The sequence below is a fragment of the Oncorhynchus kisutch genome, linkage group LG3 (assembly GCF_002021735.2).
Source record: "Oncorhynchus kisutch isolate 150728-3 linkage group LG3, Okis_V2, whole genome shotgun sequence".
NCBI lineage: Eukaryota > Metazoa > Chordata > Actinopteri > Salmoniformes > Salmonidae > Oncorhynchus > Oncorhynchus kisutch.
In genome coordinates, this window is record NC_034176.2 from 9428769 (window position 1) to 9445206 (window position 16438).

General features: G+C 43.5%; 1 protein-coding gene across 11 annotated transcripts in view; it reads left to right on the forward strand.

Moving 5' to 3' along the window:
- Positions 1-16438, forward strand: part of pdlim5a (PDZ and LIM domain 5a) — a 160473-nt gene that overhangs the window by 42095 nt on the left and 101940 nt on the right. For all 11 annotated transcript variants that reach the window (XM_031817097.1, XM_031817159.1, XM_031817096.1 and 8 more), the window contains exon 3: positions 1463-1614. In XM_031817097.1, coding sequence (XP_031672957.1) covers positions 1463-1614 — 152 coding nt within the window. The remainder of the gene's footprint in view (positions 1-1462; positions 1615-16438) is intronic.

A 16438-nucleotide genomic window follows, 5' to 3' on the forward strand; every position in this document is an offset into this window, starting at 1 on the left:
TATGAGCCATTTGTTAATATCATGTCAAAGGGACAGTAAGTTAACTGGAGAGTAGGGCCTGTATTCCAGAAGCTTCTCAGCATAGGAGTACTGATCTGGGATCAGTTGTGGCTTTTAAGATCATACCAAATATGATTACATGGACTGGGAGGGGAGGGTGGATCTCATTCTAGATCAGCATTCCGCCTCTTTATACATATGGCCGATGATAGTTAGTCAGTGGTTATTCTCGGAACAAATAACCACATCAGCGACTGGGTTTAGTCAGTCATGAGATACTACTGAGTCGTCAGTTGGTTAGAGCAGATGGATATTGACGAGGATGAACAGTTGGGAATTGCTGTCTAGATGTGATTAGAAAACCTTTATTATCCCCCTCTTGGGAAATTCGTTTGGCGTCTACAGCCCACAACATCGTTAAAACACAGAATATTGTGACGTAATATTGTCATGCATATAAAATAAAATAAACTTGAATCTTTTCCTGATCTGACAACAGCTCTATGAGGCTACAGGCAGGACAGGACAACGTTTTCTGCATACATTATACACGGAAACCTAGTCTGTTTGAGGTTGTTTATATCTGTGTGTTTACAGTAACAGAGTCAAGGGACACCTGTATTATTTATTTGTTACCACGTACTAATTTTCAACAGCAACGTTGTTAAATTGCGAAGAGCAAAAAGGAAAAGACAATTTGAATTGAAGATGTAACTATGTCAAGAATGTGTTTGCTCTCACCAACCAAGGCCAACTAATCATTTCTGCCAGTTGGGAAGCGTTTTTCAAGTGGTAAACCCAGTTATATCATGGTTCATCGACCATATGGCGAACAGCATTGACTTCAGTACTAGAGTGATGCTATTGTGTTTGTGAAACATTCATTGCCACCATTTCATAAGACTGTGGTGTTATTTAAGGCCTTCCAAAATGTTATTTTGTGTTTTTAAAAGCTGTTTCAAATTAGAGCGTTTTCTGTCGGAATCTAAGTGGTATAATTTCACTTTGTTTGCATGCTGGGTTATCACATAACCAGAAGGGTTGAAATCCTCAGATGAAATATTGGTGTATTTTATTATCCATGTCTGACAGTGTGTCGAGCTTGTAGTTTTTCAAAACAAGGAAACAAATTATCTGTGCAATAGCCTCATCATATTCTGGGATTGTGATTTAATGTGAAACTTTTCTTCAGCAATGAGCGTTATAAGAAGGCGATTACTAAACTAGAGTTTAGTAAACTGAGCAATACATAAATAAAGTCCTCTTTATAGCACATATTGTTGAAGAAAAGTTTCAATTTAAATCACACTGCTAGATTATATAGAGGTTTTTGGGGCACTTCGCACCATTCTTTTAAAATAAGAAAATGTCTCTCTTCGCAGGTAGGCCCAGTTTCTATCAAAATGTACTGTATACATTATGAACACATCTCTAACAAATGTGTTGTTGTTGTTTGTTTCAGCTCACGGACCTGGGAAAGGCAGCCAAGGCACGTATCGCAGTGGGCGATGTGGTCCTGTCTATCGGTGGCATCAGTACTGATGGAATGAACCACCTGGAAGCTCAGAACAAGATCAAGGCCTGCGCTGGCAACCTCAACCTCACCCTGCAAAGGTAAACACTGAAACAACAATATGGAGGGTCACACTGTATTTGGATAGTCACATTTGGATACACACGCACACACACACACACACACACACACACACACACACACACACACACACACACACACACACACACACACACACACACACACACACACACACACACACACACACACACACACACACACACACACAGTCAGATGTTCACAGCTATTGTAAAAAATGTATCTTAAGTGGACTCACGCTGTATGTTTCCCAGTTGTGATGCTCTCTGGTCTCCTCCATATGGGGAATGCTGATGTACACTGAAGTTGAATGTATTGGAGTCTCTTGTCTGTGGTCATGTGTTTTTAATTGTTTGGTCACTTTGGTTCTGGTAACATTAGGCCTGTGTGCATGCTAGCCAGGGCCCGGGGCTGTAAGACACAGTCAAACAGACACGCTCGCTGTATACAACGATAGGAAACGTGTGGTCTCTCATCTCTGCATTGGGTAGGATCGCCCTGTGCTGTCATTAGAAAATGGATTGAACCCACTGGAGGCCTTTTGATGTGGTTTTCTTGACCTGTCAGAGTACGCATACCAATTGACCCCCTATTCCCTTTATAGTGCACTATTTTGAATCAGAGCCCATTGCACTAATCTTCCACAGAGGAAGAGCAGGTCCTGTGGTTTGGGGTAAAAAATAATAATAATAAATTAATAAAAAGGGATTCTTCAGTGTCATCACAATCGTATAGTAAGGAGAGCAAAGAGGTTCTAGCTAGTGATGAGATCGTCTGGTCTGAGCTCAGTCCACTGGCACAGAGAGAGAGAGAGGGGGAGAGAGAGAGAGAGAGAGAGAGAGAGAGGGATAGAGAGAGAGAGAGAGGGATAGAGGGATAGAGAGAGGGGTAGAGAGAGAGAGAGAGAGGGATAGAGAGAGAGGATAGAGGGGTAGAGAGAGGGGTAAAGAGAGGTAGAGAGAGAGAGAGAGAGAGAGAGAGAGAGGGGTAGAGAGAGAGCGAGAGAGAGAGAGAGAGAGAGAGAGAGAGAGAGAGAGAGAGAGAGGGATAGAGAGAGGGATAGAGAGAGAGAGAGAGAGAGAGAGAGAGAGAGAGAGAGAGAGAGAGAGAGAGAGAGAGAGAGAGAGAGAGAGGGGTAGAGAGAGAGCGAGAGAGAGAGAGAGAGAGGGAGAGGGATAGAGAGAGGGATAGAGAGAGAGAGAGAGAGAGAGAGAGAGAGAGAGAGGTAAAGAGAGAGAGAGAGAGAGAGAGAGAGAGAGAGAGAGAGAGAGAGAGAGAGAGGAAAAATGAGAGAGTAAGGTAAAGAGAGAGAGAGAGAGAGAGAGAGGGAGAGAGAGAGAGGTAAAGAGAGAGAGGTAAAGAGAGAGAGGTAAAAAGAGAGAGGGAAAGAGAGAGAGAGCCTGGTTGGAATTTTTGCATTCATATCATTACATAAATTGTCCTTAGAGCCCAGTTGTACTTTTGAAGGGGAATCTGCTAAAGCAATCACAGTATGGCTTATGTGCTTATTACGCTGAGTTGTTGCTGTGATGCAGGAAGTTGCCCCTAGGTACAGATCTAGGATCAGCTTCCCCTCCCCAAATCCTAACCTTAACCACCAGTGGGGAAAATGCAAAACTGAACCAAGATCAGCGTCTAGGGGCATCATGGTTATTTTGACGAATCATGATTTTGCGCGGGTGATCTTTTCGGGATTAGGTTCTGGGAACCAGGTTTGATCTTTTTTTGCTAGCACACCAAACAGACCATCTAGGACAGCAATACTTCATTAAGCTTGAATTCATAAATCACTATGCCAGTTTGCATACTGGACTTTATGTTGACTATAGCGAGGACAAGAGGAAAACGCATGCATGCTCAAATTGGGACTGGAGCAACAGTAAAGAAAACACATTGTGTTGACAGAGCAGTTTTGGCGCTTAGGAGGCATATCCTCTTGCTCTGTCTCAGCGCTGAAAGATTAAAGAGGTTTGCTTTTGGTTTGATGGGAAAAATAACAGTCTTGAAAGAAACGTTCAATGCCACAGCCATAGTGTATAACTCAAGGACACATGTATGTGTAAAAAACAAAAGAAACAAGATCTAAACCTGGCCAATGATCTGTGAGATGGAAGAGACTTCATGCTCCTCGACATCAAGGGAATTCCATACATACATAATGTAGGATTCCACTTAGGAAAGTCAGTCAGTATAATACAGTAGGATCTGGAATTATTGGCACCCTTGATAAAGATGAGAAAAAAAGACTGTATAAAATATATAATACAAAATACTGAGCTATATTGTATGGTAATTTTTTTTTTAAGTATATTATTTTATTGTAATAAAATTGCTCAGAGAAAGTGATTTTGTTTAACCAGTAATAAAAACTCAAAAAGTTCATGGTCAATATTATTGGCTCCCGTGTTTTCAGAATTCTGGAACCCACTACTTATGGGGTTACATATACTGAGTGTACAAAACATTAAGAACACCTGCTCTTTCCATGACATAGGTGGTGAATCCAGGTGAAATCTATGAACTCTTTTTGATGTCAACTGTTAAATCCACTTCAAACAGTGTAGATGAAATGAAGGAGACAGGTTAAAGAAGGTTTTCTAAGCCTGGAGACAATTGAGACATGGATTGTGTATGTGTGCCATTCAGAGGGGGAATGGGCTAGACTAAAGGTTTAAGTGCCTTTGAACGGGGTATGGTAGTAGGTGCCAGGTTCACCGGTTTGTGTGAAGAACTGCAATGCCGCTGGGTTTTTAAAGCTCAACAGTTTCCTGTGTGTATCATGAATGGTCCAGCCAATTTGACACAACTGTGGGAAGCATTGGAGTCAACTTGGGCCAGCATCCCTGTGGAACACTTTCGACACCTTGTAGAATCCATGCCCCAAAGGGGGGTGCAACTCAATATTAGAAATGTGTTCCTAATGTTTTGTACACTCAATGTTCATCTCAAGGATTCATTTGAAAGACAGGCCATCTCTCCTCTCACTACGTCAGTTCTAATTGGTTATGAGGGAGAGAACCATGGTGTTGAGGGTGTGCATAAGTTGTGTTCTTGCTTCTTTCATTAGATGTTCTACTTTAAGGCCACAGCCTGACAGAACATTCATTTCAATTAGTTAAGTATACCAATTGATTTAGAGGAATATGAATTATAGGCTACATTCAATAACTTAAACAGATTACCACTTCTCTAACTGTAACTGCTGTTGAATGTCTTAGACAAACAAGTCCTGCACTTTTTTTTAAGCTAATTAAAGATAGATCCACTTAGTAATATGATTGGACTTATGAAACCACATGCCACATATTTTCTCTAGTGGGTCATTTGTCTTTCCATTGGTCGTATTATTCCAACACTGCCAGCTAGAGGGTCTGTTAACTTCTTAAATGGTGGAAGTTTGTTCTCGATTATTTTATTAGGCTGGAAATGTTGTTTCCAAGTGCCGATCTAATTGAATTGTTCTTCAGTTGGAGAGTTTGTTTTTAAGAAAACGGGTTGAGCGCTAGGCTAGCTGAGAGCTATCAGTTCTTTAGGGGTAGATCCTGACCTATTGGAAACACATGCTGTGATACGTGCTTCATTAGGTTCCTTAACGGCCATTATTAACATTAACGTCTGTGCGATCGGACGGCCATTGTGGGGAACACATTCTCCACATCTCCTTTATTGCTCAAATTAAGGGTAGATTTAGAGAAAGGCCTCCATTTCCTCAAATCCTACTTAAACACGAAGTTGCCTTATCAGAGCTGGCTTTGTGCTTCATGGCTTTCCCTGGCAGAAAAAGCCATGGATAGGCCCCTACTCCATCTGGAGTTTAATGAGTGAACATGTGTAATGGAAAAAAAACCTATATTCTCGTCGGTTACTGTTAGTTTTTACTGCCTCGCTCAGAAACGCTGTTTTTTTTTGTGGGGTTTTTTGCGTCTTGGATTTGGGTTTGTTGGCAGGCCAGATATCACAGGAAGAGGACGTAAAAAAATGACAACAATGCTTTCTGTATCTCCTTGTGTTTGAAAAGGAGACACTTTGTTAGTTATTTTCAACAAAGGCTTTGGTTTGAAAGCAGGTCTGATGAGAGGAGATGGGCTGCAGATGTTAGACATGGTTTAAAAGGTCAAACTGACAGATGTGAGATGGTACGATTGTAACACAGACAATTATTTTTTTACGAGCACCGTATTAAAAACCTTCTTAGATGTTCTTAGATTCAGTTAACAATTATACATGTATATATTTTTGGTGCGGGTCAGGTGTTTAAAAAAAAATCTTAGATGAATTTGAGGCACAGCTTTTTGACTGGTTTTAGATAAGAAAGCACTGCTGTGGCCTCCCAATTAACGCAGCGGTCTGAGGCACTGCATCGTAGTGTTGTGGCATCACTATAGCCTGGGGCTCGATCCCGGGCTGTGGAATTACCAGCCGTGACCGGGAGTCCCATTGGGCAGTGCACAATTGGCCCAGCGTCGTCCGGGTCAGGGGAGAGTTTGGCCGGAGGGGGCTTTACTTGACTCATCGCGCTCTAGCGACTCCTTGTGGCGGGCCGGGCGCCTACAAGCTGACATCGGGCGTCAGTTGAACAGGGTTTCCTCTGACACATTGGTGCAGCTGGCTTCCATGTTAAGAAGCCCGCGTCTGGTGGATCATGTGTCAGAGGATGCAGAACTCCACCTTCGCCTCTCCTGAACTGGTTGGGGAGTTGCAGCGATGAGACAAGATTGTAATCACAAAAGGGGGGGTAAAAAAAGTACATATCTTTCACTGAACTTCCTTCATTGGCATTGAAGCCAATGGAAGACTAAGTGAAAATTCGACTTGCCCCATGGAATGTAGGACTATTGATAGTGAATGTTAGGCGTGTATATGGGAGGCGAAGTCAAGTGCAGGAGAGCGGAGTATAATAAACAGGCACACTTTAATACCGGTTACCTAATGACAGCACATAACACATACAAGAGCCAAAAACACAGTCTTAAACAAAAGTGCAGCGCCTGACAAATATCCACGTAACAGATAACAATCACTCACAAATACAACATGGGGAACAGAGGGTTAAATAATAAACCAGTAATTGGTTGAGTGAAGCCAGGTGTGATAAGACAAAGACAGAACAAATAGAAAATGAAAAGTGGATCGGCGGTGGCTAGAAAGCCGGTGACGTCGACCGCCGAACGCCTCCAGAACAAGGACAGGAAGTCGTGACAGTGAATAACGTTGCACGTCTTAGTTGTTGGTATTTCCTCTCAGTTTGAAGATGGCTGTCACATTGCAGCGATTTAGTAATGCAATACCGATAACTTTGAACTAACTTTGTGTGTCTTGTCAACCGTCTGAAAATGTAAGCATGTAAATTGGTTTTGATGGTGCAAAGTGGTATCAAATCAAATCAAATTCAACTTTATTTGTCACAAGCGCCGAATACAACAAGTGTAGACCTTACCATGAAATGCTTATTTACAAGTCCTTAACCAACAGTGCAGTTCAAGAAGAGTTAAGAAAATATTAATCAAATAAACTAAAGTAAAAAGTAATTAAAAGTTACACAATAAGATAACAATAACGGGTGATAAATAACGGGGGCCAAATACAGGGTGACCAGTACCGAGTCAGTGTGCGGGGGTACAGGGGAGAGGTCATTTGTACATGGAGATAGACGTTGAAGTGACTATGCATAGATAATTAACAGTGAGTAGCAGCAGTGTACAAACAAATGGGGGGGCAATGTAATAGTCCGTTGGCCATTTGTTGTTCAGCAGTATTATGGCTTGGGGGTAGAAGCTGTTAAGGAGCCTTTTGGTCCTAGACTTGGCGCTCCGGTACCACTTGCCATGCGGTAGCATAGAAAACAGTCTATGACTTGTATGACTGGAGTCTCTGACATGTTTATGGTCTTCCCTCTGACACTGCTTATTATATAGGTCCTAGATGGCAGGAAGCTTGGCCCCAGTGATGTACTGGGCCGTACGCACTACCCTACCCTACTACCCTACGCACTGCCTTGCGGTCCGATGCCGAGCAGGTGTCATACCAGGCGTTAATGCAACAGGTCAGGATGCTCTCGATGGTGCAGCTGTAAAAAGTTTTGAGGATCTGGGGACCCATGCCAAATCTTTTCAGTCTCCTGGGGGGGATTTTTTTTGTCGTGCCCTCTTCACAACTGTCTTGGTGTGGTTGGACCATGTTAGTTTGTTGATGATGTGGACACCAAGTAACTTGAAACTCTCAACCTGCTTCACTGCAGCACCGTTGATGTTAATGGGGGCCTGTTCAGCCCCCCTTTTCCTGTAGTCCGTGATCAGCTCCTTTGCCTTGATCACATTGTGGGAGAGGTTGTTGTCCTGGCACCACACTGCTAGTTCTCTGACCTCCTCCCTGTTGGCTGTCTCATCGTTGTCGGTGATCAGGCATACCAGTGTTGTGTCATCAGCAAACTTAATGTTGGTGTTGGAGTCGTATTTGGCCGTGCAGTCATGAGTGAACAGGGAGTACAGGGGGGGACTAAGTACACACCCCTGAGGGGCCTCAGTGTTGAGGATCAGCGTGGCAGATGTGTTGTTGCCTACCCTTAACACCTGGAGGCCGGCCGTCAGGTAGTCCAGGATCCAGTTGCAGAGGGAGGTGTTTAGTCCCAGGGTCCTCACTATGTGAAAGTGTTCCTCTCCCATTTCTGCTGTCTTGCCGGTCACACTCAGGTTTATCAACTTTGGGAAAACGTCCATCTGTAGACTGAGAGAAGTTATGCAATCCAGCAAAACATGATCACTGCAATGGTCTCTTGCTTGGATAGACCTTAGGCTATCCAAGGCTCTAAACCCATTGGATTGTCACCTACTGTTAGTCTTCACACAGAGAGCTGGTGCTGCTAATGGCAACCATGAGCTTTTATAAACCTCCTACTGTCAGGCCGCTCAGCTACCACCTCACTATACTGTTTTACCCTCAATTACCCTGTCCTCAAACCAGCTCAGCTGCCACCTCACTATACCGTTTTACCCTCAATTACCCTGTCCTCAAACCAGCTCAGCTGCCACCTCACTATACCGTTTTACCCTCAAATACCCTGTCCTCATCTCAGCTCACTGAGAGAAGGGATGGACAAGAAAGAGAGATGCGGGGAGAGAAGGGAGAGAGAGAGAACTTTTGTGTGTGTGCGAGCCAGAGAGCAGGAGAGCGAGAGAGTGACATTTAAAGAGCCAGAGCCTCCGATAAACGAGAGCAAGAAAACGCTGCTCCTTTGCTAAAAACAATGGCCGATTAAATATCATTGTGCTACGTTAACATTCACAAGCTTCCATAAAGTTTTACAGGCAGCTATGGGCAGCTGGGGGAAATTGAATCGATTCACTAATGAATAATATTTCCATTCCCTTATTGAGATTTACTCGATTTCAGTTTGATAAGGCTAATAAAAAGGGTAAGATCTTGTCAGTTAGGCTAGTTCAGAACGGGACCATAACAAACACATGGAGCTCTGTTGTATATCAACCCGTCATCGTCCAATGACTGTCAGATGACTGTCAGTTGTTTGGATTGGTCAGTTGTTTGGATTGGTCAGTTGTTTGGATTGGTCAGTTGTTTGGATTGGTCAGTTGTTTGGATTGCTCAGTTGTTTGGATTGGTCAGTTGTTTGGATTGGTCAGTTGTTTGGATTGCTCAGTTGTTTGGATTGGTCAGTTGTTTGGATTGGTCAGTTGTTTGGATTGCTCAGTCTCGTACGGACACAAAACAGTCCCAGATATGCCTGGAGGCTCATGGGAAGACGGGGATGTCAGTGTTATTGGGAAGGAAAGTTGGAAAAGAATGATGGAAAGGGAGGAAATAGATATTCCATTCAGAAACAATGTTTCCTTGTTCATACTCTATTTCCCATTTTGAATGATTGTGTCTATAAAATGGTCATTGGCACTGTTGTCAAATGTTTAATCTCTTTCAATAGAACAGGCTTTGTGTATTGCTGTTATTATCCTATATGTTTACTGGCCAATACGGGAAGAAATACCTTGTTTCCCAAAGAGGGTTCAATTAGACACCTATTCTCCTTAATTAAATTATTTATTTTGGTCTGATAAATGGCAGTGGTCGTGCCTTGTGGGCGTTGCCCACTCTCGGTGTGTGTGTGTGTGTGTGTGAGGTGTTTAGGAGGTAACACATTCTGCTTCTTACAGGCACTCCAACTTGATTGCCTCCACACACACACACACACACACACACACACACACACACACACACCACACACACCACACAGAAACACTCAGATCTCAGATGAAAAATCTTTTGTGTTGCAGAGTTAATTTCTCCCATAGTTCCTGTTCCGTTATCAGTGTTCGCATCTCTCCTGCTGAAAAGACCGTTAGATAATAATTGCGCTGCGTGATAAGCCTCCTTTGTGACTGAGCCCACAGTGGAACAGTACAGCAACACAAACACAGCCTAGTATAAAGCCAAATGGATACTAGGTCCTGATAAGTCATAAACATAAACACATTTAGCTTGATTACGCTTTATTTTCAATCTTATAAAAAACAAGGTTCTGCTGTAATATTGATCTCGATAAGGAAAACACCCCACACACAAAGAGGCACATCATGTTTCCATTTAGCAGTTTGACTAGAGAAAGCACTTTATGTCCCGAGTGGTTCCGTGCACCACGAGTGCTACAGGCTGTGGGGTGAAGTTTCCCCTTTCAAGTTTCATGTTTTATTAGTCCTATGTACGAGACATGGCATACACCATCCAACGAAATGCTTCCTTAAAGCTTCCTTCTGGACAATGCAACAACAATAAGACAATAATAAAATATAAGAATGCCAACGTAAAGTAATATGTCTCAATAGAATAGAATAAACATTTTAGCTTAAGTATAATACAGGAAGGCACAATTTATAGTCCAATATCTACAAAGCTTTTGGGGAAGGGAGGATTGGGGGGCAAGTTTTAGAATTTAGAATTTAGTATTCATAATAAGAGTCTGGTAGCAGCAGTTGTGATGTGTGTGTGTAGCATGAACTGTACTGTATATGTGTGTCTGTGTGGGTGTGTGTGTGTTTGTGTATGTGTGGGTGTGTGGGTGTCTGTGTGGCTCAGGGGGTGTCATGGGGCATTATGAGTGAGGGTTGGGGCTCAGGGTATGTCATGGGGCATCATGAGTGAGGGTTGGGGCTCAGGGGGTGTCATGGGGCATCATGAGTGAGGGTTAGGGCTCAGGGGGTGTCATGGGACATCATGGGAGAGGGTTGGGGCTCAGGGCGTATCATGGTTGAGGGTTGGGGCGTATCGTGGGTGAGGGTTGGGGTATCATGGTTGAGGGGTGGGGTATCATAGGTGAGGGTTGGGGTATCATGGTTGAGGGTTGGGGTCGGGGTATCATGAGTGAGTGTTGGGACTCGGGGTATCATGAGTGAGGTTGGGGTCGGGGGTGTATCATGAGTGAGGGTTGGGGTCGGGGTATCATGAGTGAGGGTTGGGGTCGGGGGTGTATCATGAGTGAGGGTTGGGGGTATCATGGTTGAGGATGGGGTATCATGGTTGAGGTCTGGGGTTTCATGGGTGAGTGTTGGAGTTGGGATATATTTGTTGAAGTGGTGCACCCTGAATAGAGATGCTCTGAGGTGGTGCTGTGCGATTTATATACACAGTGACTCACATCCACGTGGGCAGCAGTGAGGGAGTAGCCCCAACCAACCGCCTCAGACCGGTTCTGATCTCTGATTAGTTACTAATAAAACCTTCGCTTGGCATCGAAGAGGAGCCTGAGGAGACTCCTCCTGTAACACTTGACTTGAACCTTCGTAACTCAACACCGGCTGACAGTCTATAATAAATGATCTAACACTGTTGTGATACAAACGTAAATATATGCTTAGCTAGACAGCAAGATTAAAAGATCGATTCTTCTTCTTCTTAGAATTTGTCATAACCAGTCGTAGTCATTTCCTATGACATATTTTATCATGGTTTCATGTGCTTATAACAGACAGCTCAATTAACAATTAATTGCTCCTCTGGGATAAATATATTTTTTTTTATTGAATTGAGTTGAAGTAAGGAGTCTTCTGGCTGCAGAATATAACAGCTCTGTGTAAATTTCCAAGGCCCACACTGTCTGCAGGGCCTGCGTTATGGGCGGGCCTTACGGGGCCTGGCCGACCCTGCCGTACCTCCTTGCCCATCCAAATAAAATATAAATATTGATCATTTATTTGCCCGAGACACGAGCTGACAAAAAGACACAACAATCTTAGTTAAAGCATTTGAGCGAGCAAAACAGAACCCCTCAGTATGTGTAGCACATGTATCTGATGCTGTCTGGACCAAAAGAGTATGACATGCTATTTCTGCCCAGACAGCATCAGTGATACATGGGCTACATCTATATATATACATATATAGAGATGTTTCACACGATTGGAGGATTTCTCTGGTGATACAGTTTTAGCAGAGAGGAAGAGGCGAAGCAAGAGCTCTCACTCTCCCCAAACTCTGTCCGAAATAAGCCCAATGTGTTATATATATATATAATTACACAAGTCAGTTAAGAACAAATTCTTATTTACAATGACGGTCTACCCTGGCCACACCTGGATGACGCTGGGCCAATTGTGCGCCGACCTATGGGACTCCCAATCACGGCCGGATGTGATTCAGCCTGGATTAGAACCTGTGTCTGTAGTGACGCCTCTTGGACTGAGATACAGTGCCTTAGACCACCGCGTCACTCGGAAGCCCGTATATCAGTGGTGGATGTGTTGTTGTTTATATTCAGAACCATTTTCCTGTAAAGCTTAGAGAGGATCTCATGTTAAACATGGTTGAAGTAATATGGCTACAGGTTCATCTGCCTCACCTAAAGCCCATTCTTATGGGAAGCTGCTATAGAAGTACTAACAGTCAGTATCTGGATAACATGTGTGAAATGCTTGATAATGTATGTGATGTCAACAGAGAGGTTTAATTCCAGGGTGATTTAAATATTGACTGGCTTTCATCAAGCTGCACACTCTTAAAATTGTAACCAGTGCCTGCAACCTGGTTCAGGTTATCAGTCAACCTACTGTACCAGGGTAGTTACATACAGAACAGGAATGAAATCATCAACATGTATTGATCACATCTTTACTAATGCTGCAGAAATGTGCTCTAAAGCAGGATACAAATCCATAGGATGTAGTGATCACAATATAGTATCCATATCTATGATAACCAAAGTTCCAAAGGCTGGGACTAATATAGTGTAGAAGAGGTCATGGGGCCTAATATAGTGTATCAGAGGTCATGGGGCCTAATTTAGTGTAGAAGAGGTCATGGGGCCTAATATAGTGTAGAAGAGGTCATGGGTCCTAATATAGTGTAGAAGAGGTCATGGGGCCTAATATAGTGTAGAAGAGGTCATGGGGCCTAATATAGTGTAGAAGAGGTAATGGGGCCTAATATAGTGTAGAAGAGGTAATGGGGCCTAATATAGTGTAGAAGGGGTCATGGGGCCTAATATAGTGTAGAAGAGGTCATGGGGCCTAATATAGTGTAGAAGAGGTCATGGGGCCTAATATAGTGTAGAAGAGGTCATGGGGCCTAATATAGTGTAGAAGAGGTCATGGGGCCTAATATAGTGTAGAAGAGGTCATGGGGCCTAATATAGTGTAGAAGAGGTCATGGGGCCTAATATAGTGTAGAAGAGGTCATGGGGCCTAATATAGTGTAGAAGAGGTCATGGGGCCTAATATAGTGTAGAAGAGGTCATGGGGCCTAATATAGTGTAGAAGGGGTCATGGGGCCTAATATAGTGTAGAAGAGGTCATGGGGCCTAATATAGTGTATAAGAGGTCATGGGGCCTAATATAGTGTAGAAGAGGTCATGGGGCCTAATATAGTGTAGAAGAGGTCATGGGGCCTAATATAGTGTAGAAGAGGTCATGGGGCCTAATATAGTGTAGAAGAGGTCATGGGGCCTAATATAGTGTAGAAGAGGTCATGGGGCCTAATATAGTGTAGAAGAGGTCATGGGGCCTAATATAGTGTAGAAGAGGTCATGGGGCCTAATATAGTGTAGAAGAGGTCATGGGGCCTAATATAGTGTAGAAGAGGTCATGGGGCCTAATATAGTGTAGAAGGGGTCATGGGGCCTAATATAGTGTATAAGAGGGTCATGGGGCCTAATATAGTGTATAAGAGGTCATGGGGCCTAATATAGTGTATAAGAGGTCATGGGGCCTAATATAGTGTAGAAGAGGTCATGGGGCCTAATATCGTGTAGAAGAGGTCATGGGGCCTAATATAGTGTAGAAGAGGTCATGGGGCCTAATATAGTGTAGAAGAGGTCATGGGGCCTAATATAGTGTAGAAGAGGTCATGGGGCCTAATATAGTGTAGAAGAGGTCATGGGGCCTAATATAGTGTAGAAGAGGTCATGGGGCCTAATATAGTGTAGAAGAGGTAATGGGGCCTAATATAGTGTAGAAGAGGTCATGGGGCCTAATATAGTGTAGAAGAGGTAATGGGGCCTAATATAGTGTAGAAGAGGTCATGGGGCCTAATATAGTGTAGAAGGGGTCATGGGGCCTAATATAGTGTAGAAGAGGTAATGGGCCTAATATAGTGTAGAAGAGGTCATGGGGCCTAATATAGTGTAGAAGAGGTCATGGGGCCTAATATAGTGTAGAAGAGGTCATGGGCCTAATATAGTGTAGAAGAGGTCATGGGGCCTAATATAGTGTAGAAGAGGCCATGGGCCTAATATAGTGTAGAAGAGGTAATGGGGCCTAATATAGTGTAGAAGAGGTCATGGGGCCTAATATAGTGTAGAAGAGGTAATGGGGCCTAATATAGTGTAGAAGAGGTCATGGGGCCTAATATAGTGTAGAAGGGGTCATGGGGCCTAATATAGTGTAGAAGAGGTAATGGGGCCTAATATAGTGTAGAAGAGGTCATGGGGCCTAATATAGTGTAGAAGAGGTAATGGGGCCTAATATAGTGTAGAAGAGGTCATGGGGCCTAATATAGTGTAGAAGAGGTCATGGGGCCTAATATAGTGTAGAAGAGGTCATGGGGCCTAATATAGTGTAGAAGAGATCATGGGGCCTAATATAGTGTAGAAGAGGTCATGGGGCCTAATATAGTGTAGAAGAGGTCATGGGGCCTAATATAGTGTAGAAGAGGTCATGGGGCCTAATATAGTGTAGAAGAGGTCATGGGGCCTAATATAGTGTAGAAGAGGTCATGGGGCCTAATATAGTGTAGAAGAGGGTCATGGGGCCTAATATAGTGTAGAAGAGGTCATGGGGCCTAATATAGTGTAGAAGAGGTCATGGGGCCTAATATAGTGTAGAAGAGGTCATGGGGCCTAATATAGTGTAGAAGAGGTCATGGGGCCTAATATAGTGTAGAAGAGGTCATGGGGCCTAATATAGTGTAGAAGAGGTCATGGGGCCTAATATAGTGTAGAAGAGGTCATGGGGCCTAATATAGTGTAGAAGAGGTCATGGGGCCTAATATAGTGTAGAAGAGGTCATGGGGCCTAATATAGTGTAGAAGAGGTCATGGGGCCTAATATAGTGTAGAAGAGGTCCATGGGGCCTAATAGGTAGGGTCATGGGCCGATAGTGTAGAAGGGGTCATGGGGCCTATATAGGTGTAGAAGAGGTCATGGGGCCTAATATAGTGTAAGAGGTATGGGCCTTATCATGGGCCTAATATAGTGTAGAAGAGGTCATGGGGCCTAATATAGTGTAGAAGAGAGGTCATGGGGCCTAATATAGTGTAGAGAGGTCATGGGGCCTAATATAGTGTAGAAGAGGTCATGGGGCCTAATATAGTGTAGAAGAGGTCATGGGGCCTAATATAGTGTAGAAGAGGTCATGGGGCCTAATATAGTGTAGAAGAGGTAATGGGGCCTAATATAGTGTAGAAGAGGTCATGGGGCCTAATATAGTGTAGAAGAGGTAATGGGGCCTAATATAGTGTAGAAGAGGTCATGGGGCCTATATAGTGTAGAAGAGGTCATGGGGCTCTAATATAGTGTAGAAGGGGTCATGGGGCCTAATATAGTGTAGAGAGGTAATGGGGCCTAATATAGTGTAAAGAGGTAATGGGGCCCTATATAGTGTAGAAGAGGTCATGGGCCTAATATAGTGTAGAAGAGGTCATGGGGCCTAATATAGTGTAGAAGAGGTCATGGGGCCTAATATAGTGTAGAAGAGGTCATGGGGCCTAATAGTGTAGAAGAGGTAATGGGGCCTAATATAGTGTATAGAAGAGGTCATGGGGCCTAATATAGTGTAGAGAGGTCATGGGGCCTAATATAGTGTAGAAGAGGTCATGGGGCCTAATATAGTGTAGAAGAGGTCATGGGGCCTAATATAGTGTAGAAGAGGTCATGGGGCCTAATATAGTGTAGAAGAGGTCATGGGCCTAATATAGTGTAGAAGGGGTCATGGGGCCTAATATAGTGTAGAAGAGGTCATGGGGCCTAATATAGTGTAGAAGAGGTCATGGGGCCTAATATAGTGTAGAAGAGTTCATGGGGCCTAATATAGTGTAGAAGAGGTCATGGGGCCTAATATAGTGTAGAAGAGGTCATGGGGCCTAATATAGTGTAGAAGAGGTCATGGGGCCTAATATAGTGTAGAAGAGGTCATGGGGCCTAATATAGTGTAGAAGAGGTCATGGGGCCTAATATAGTGTAGAAGAGGTCATGGGGCCCTAATATAGGTAGAAGAGGTCATGGGCCTAATATAGTGTAGAAGAGGTCATGGGGCCTAATATAGTGTAGAAGAGGTCATGGGGCCTAATATAGTGTAGAAGAGGTCATGGGGCCTAATATAGTTGTAGAAGAGG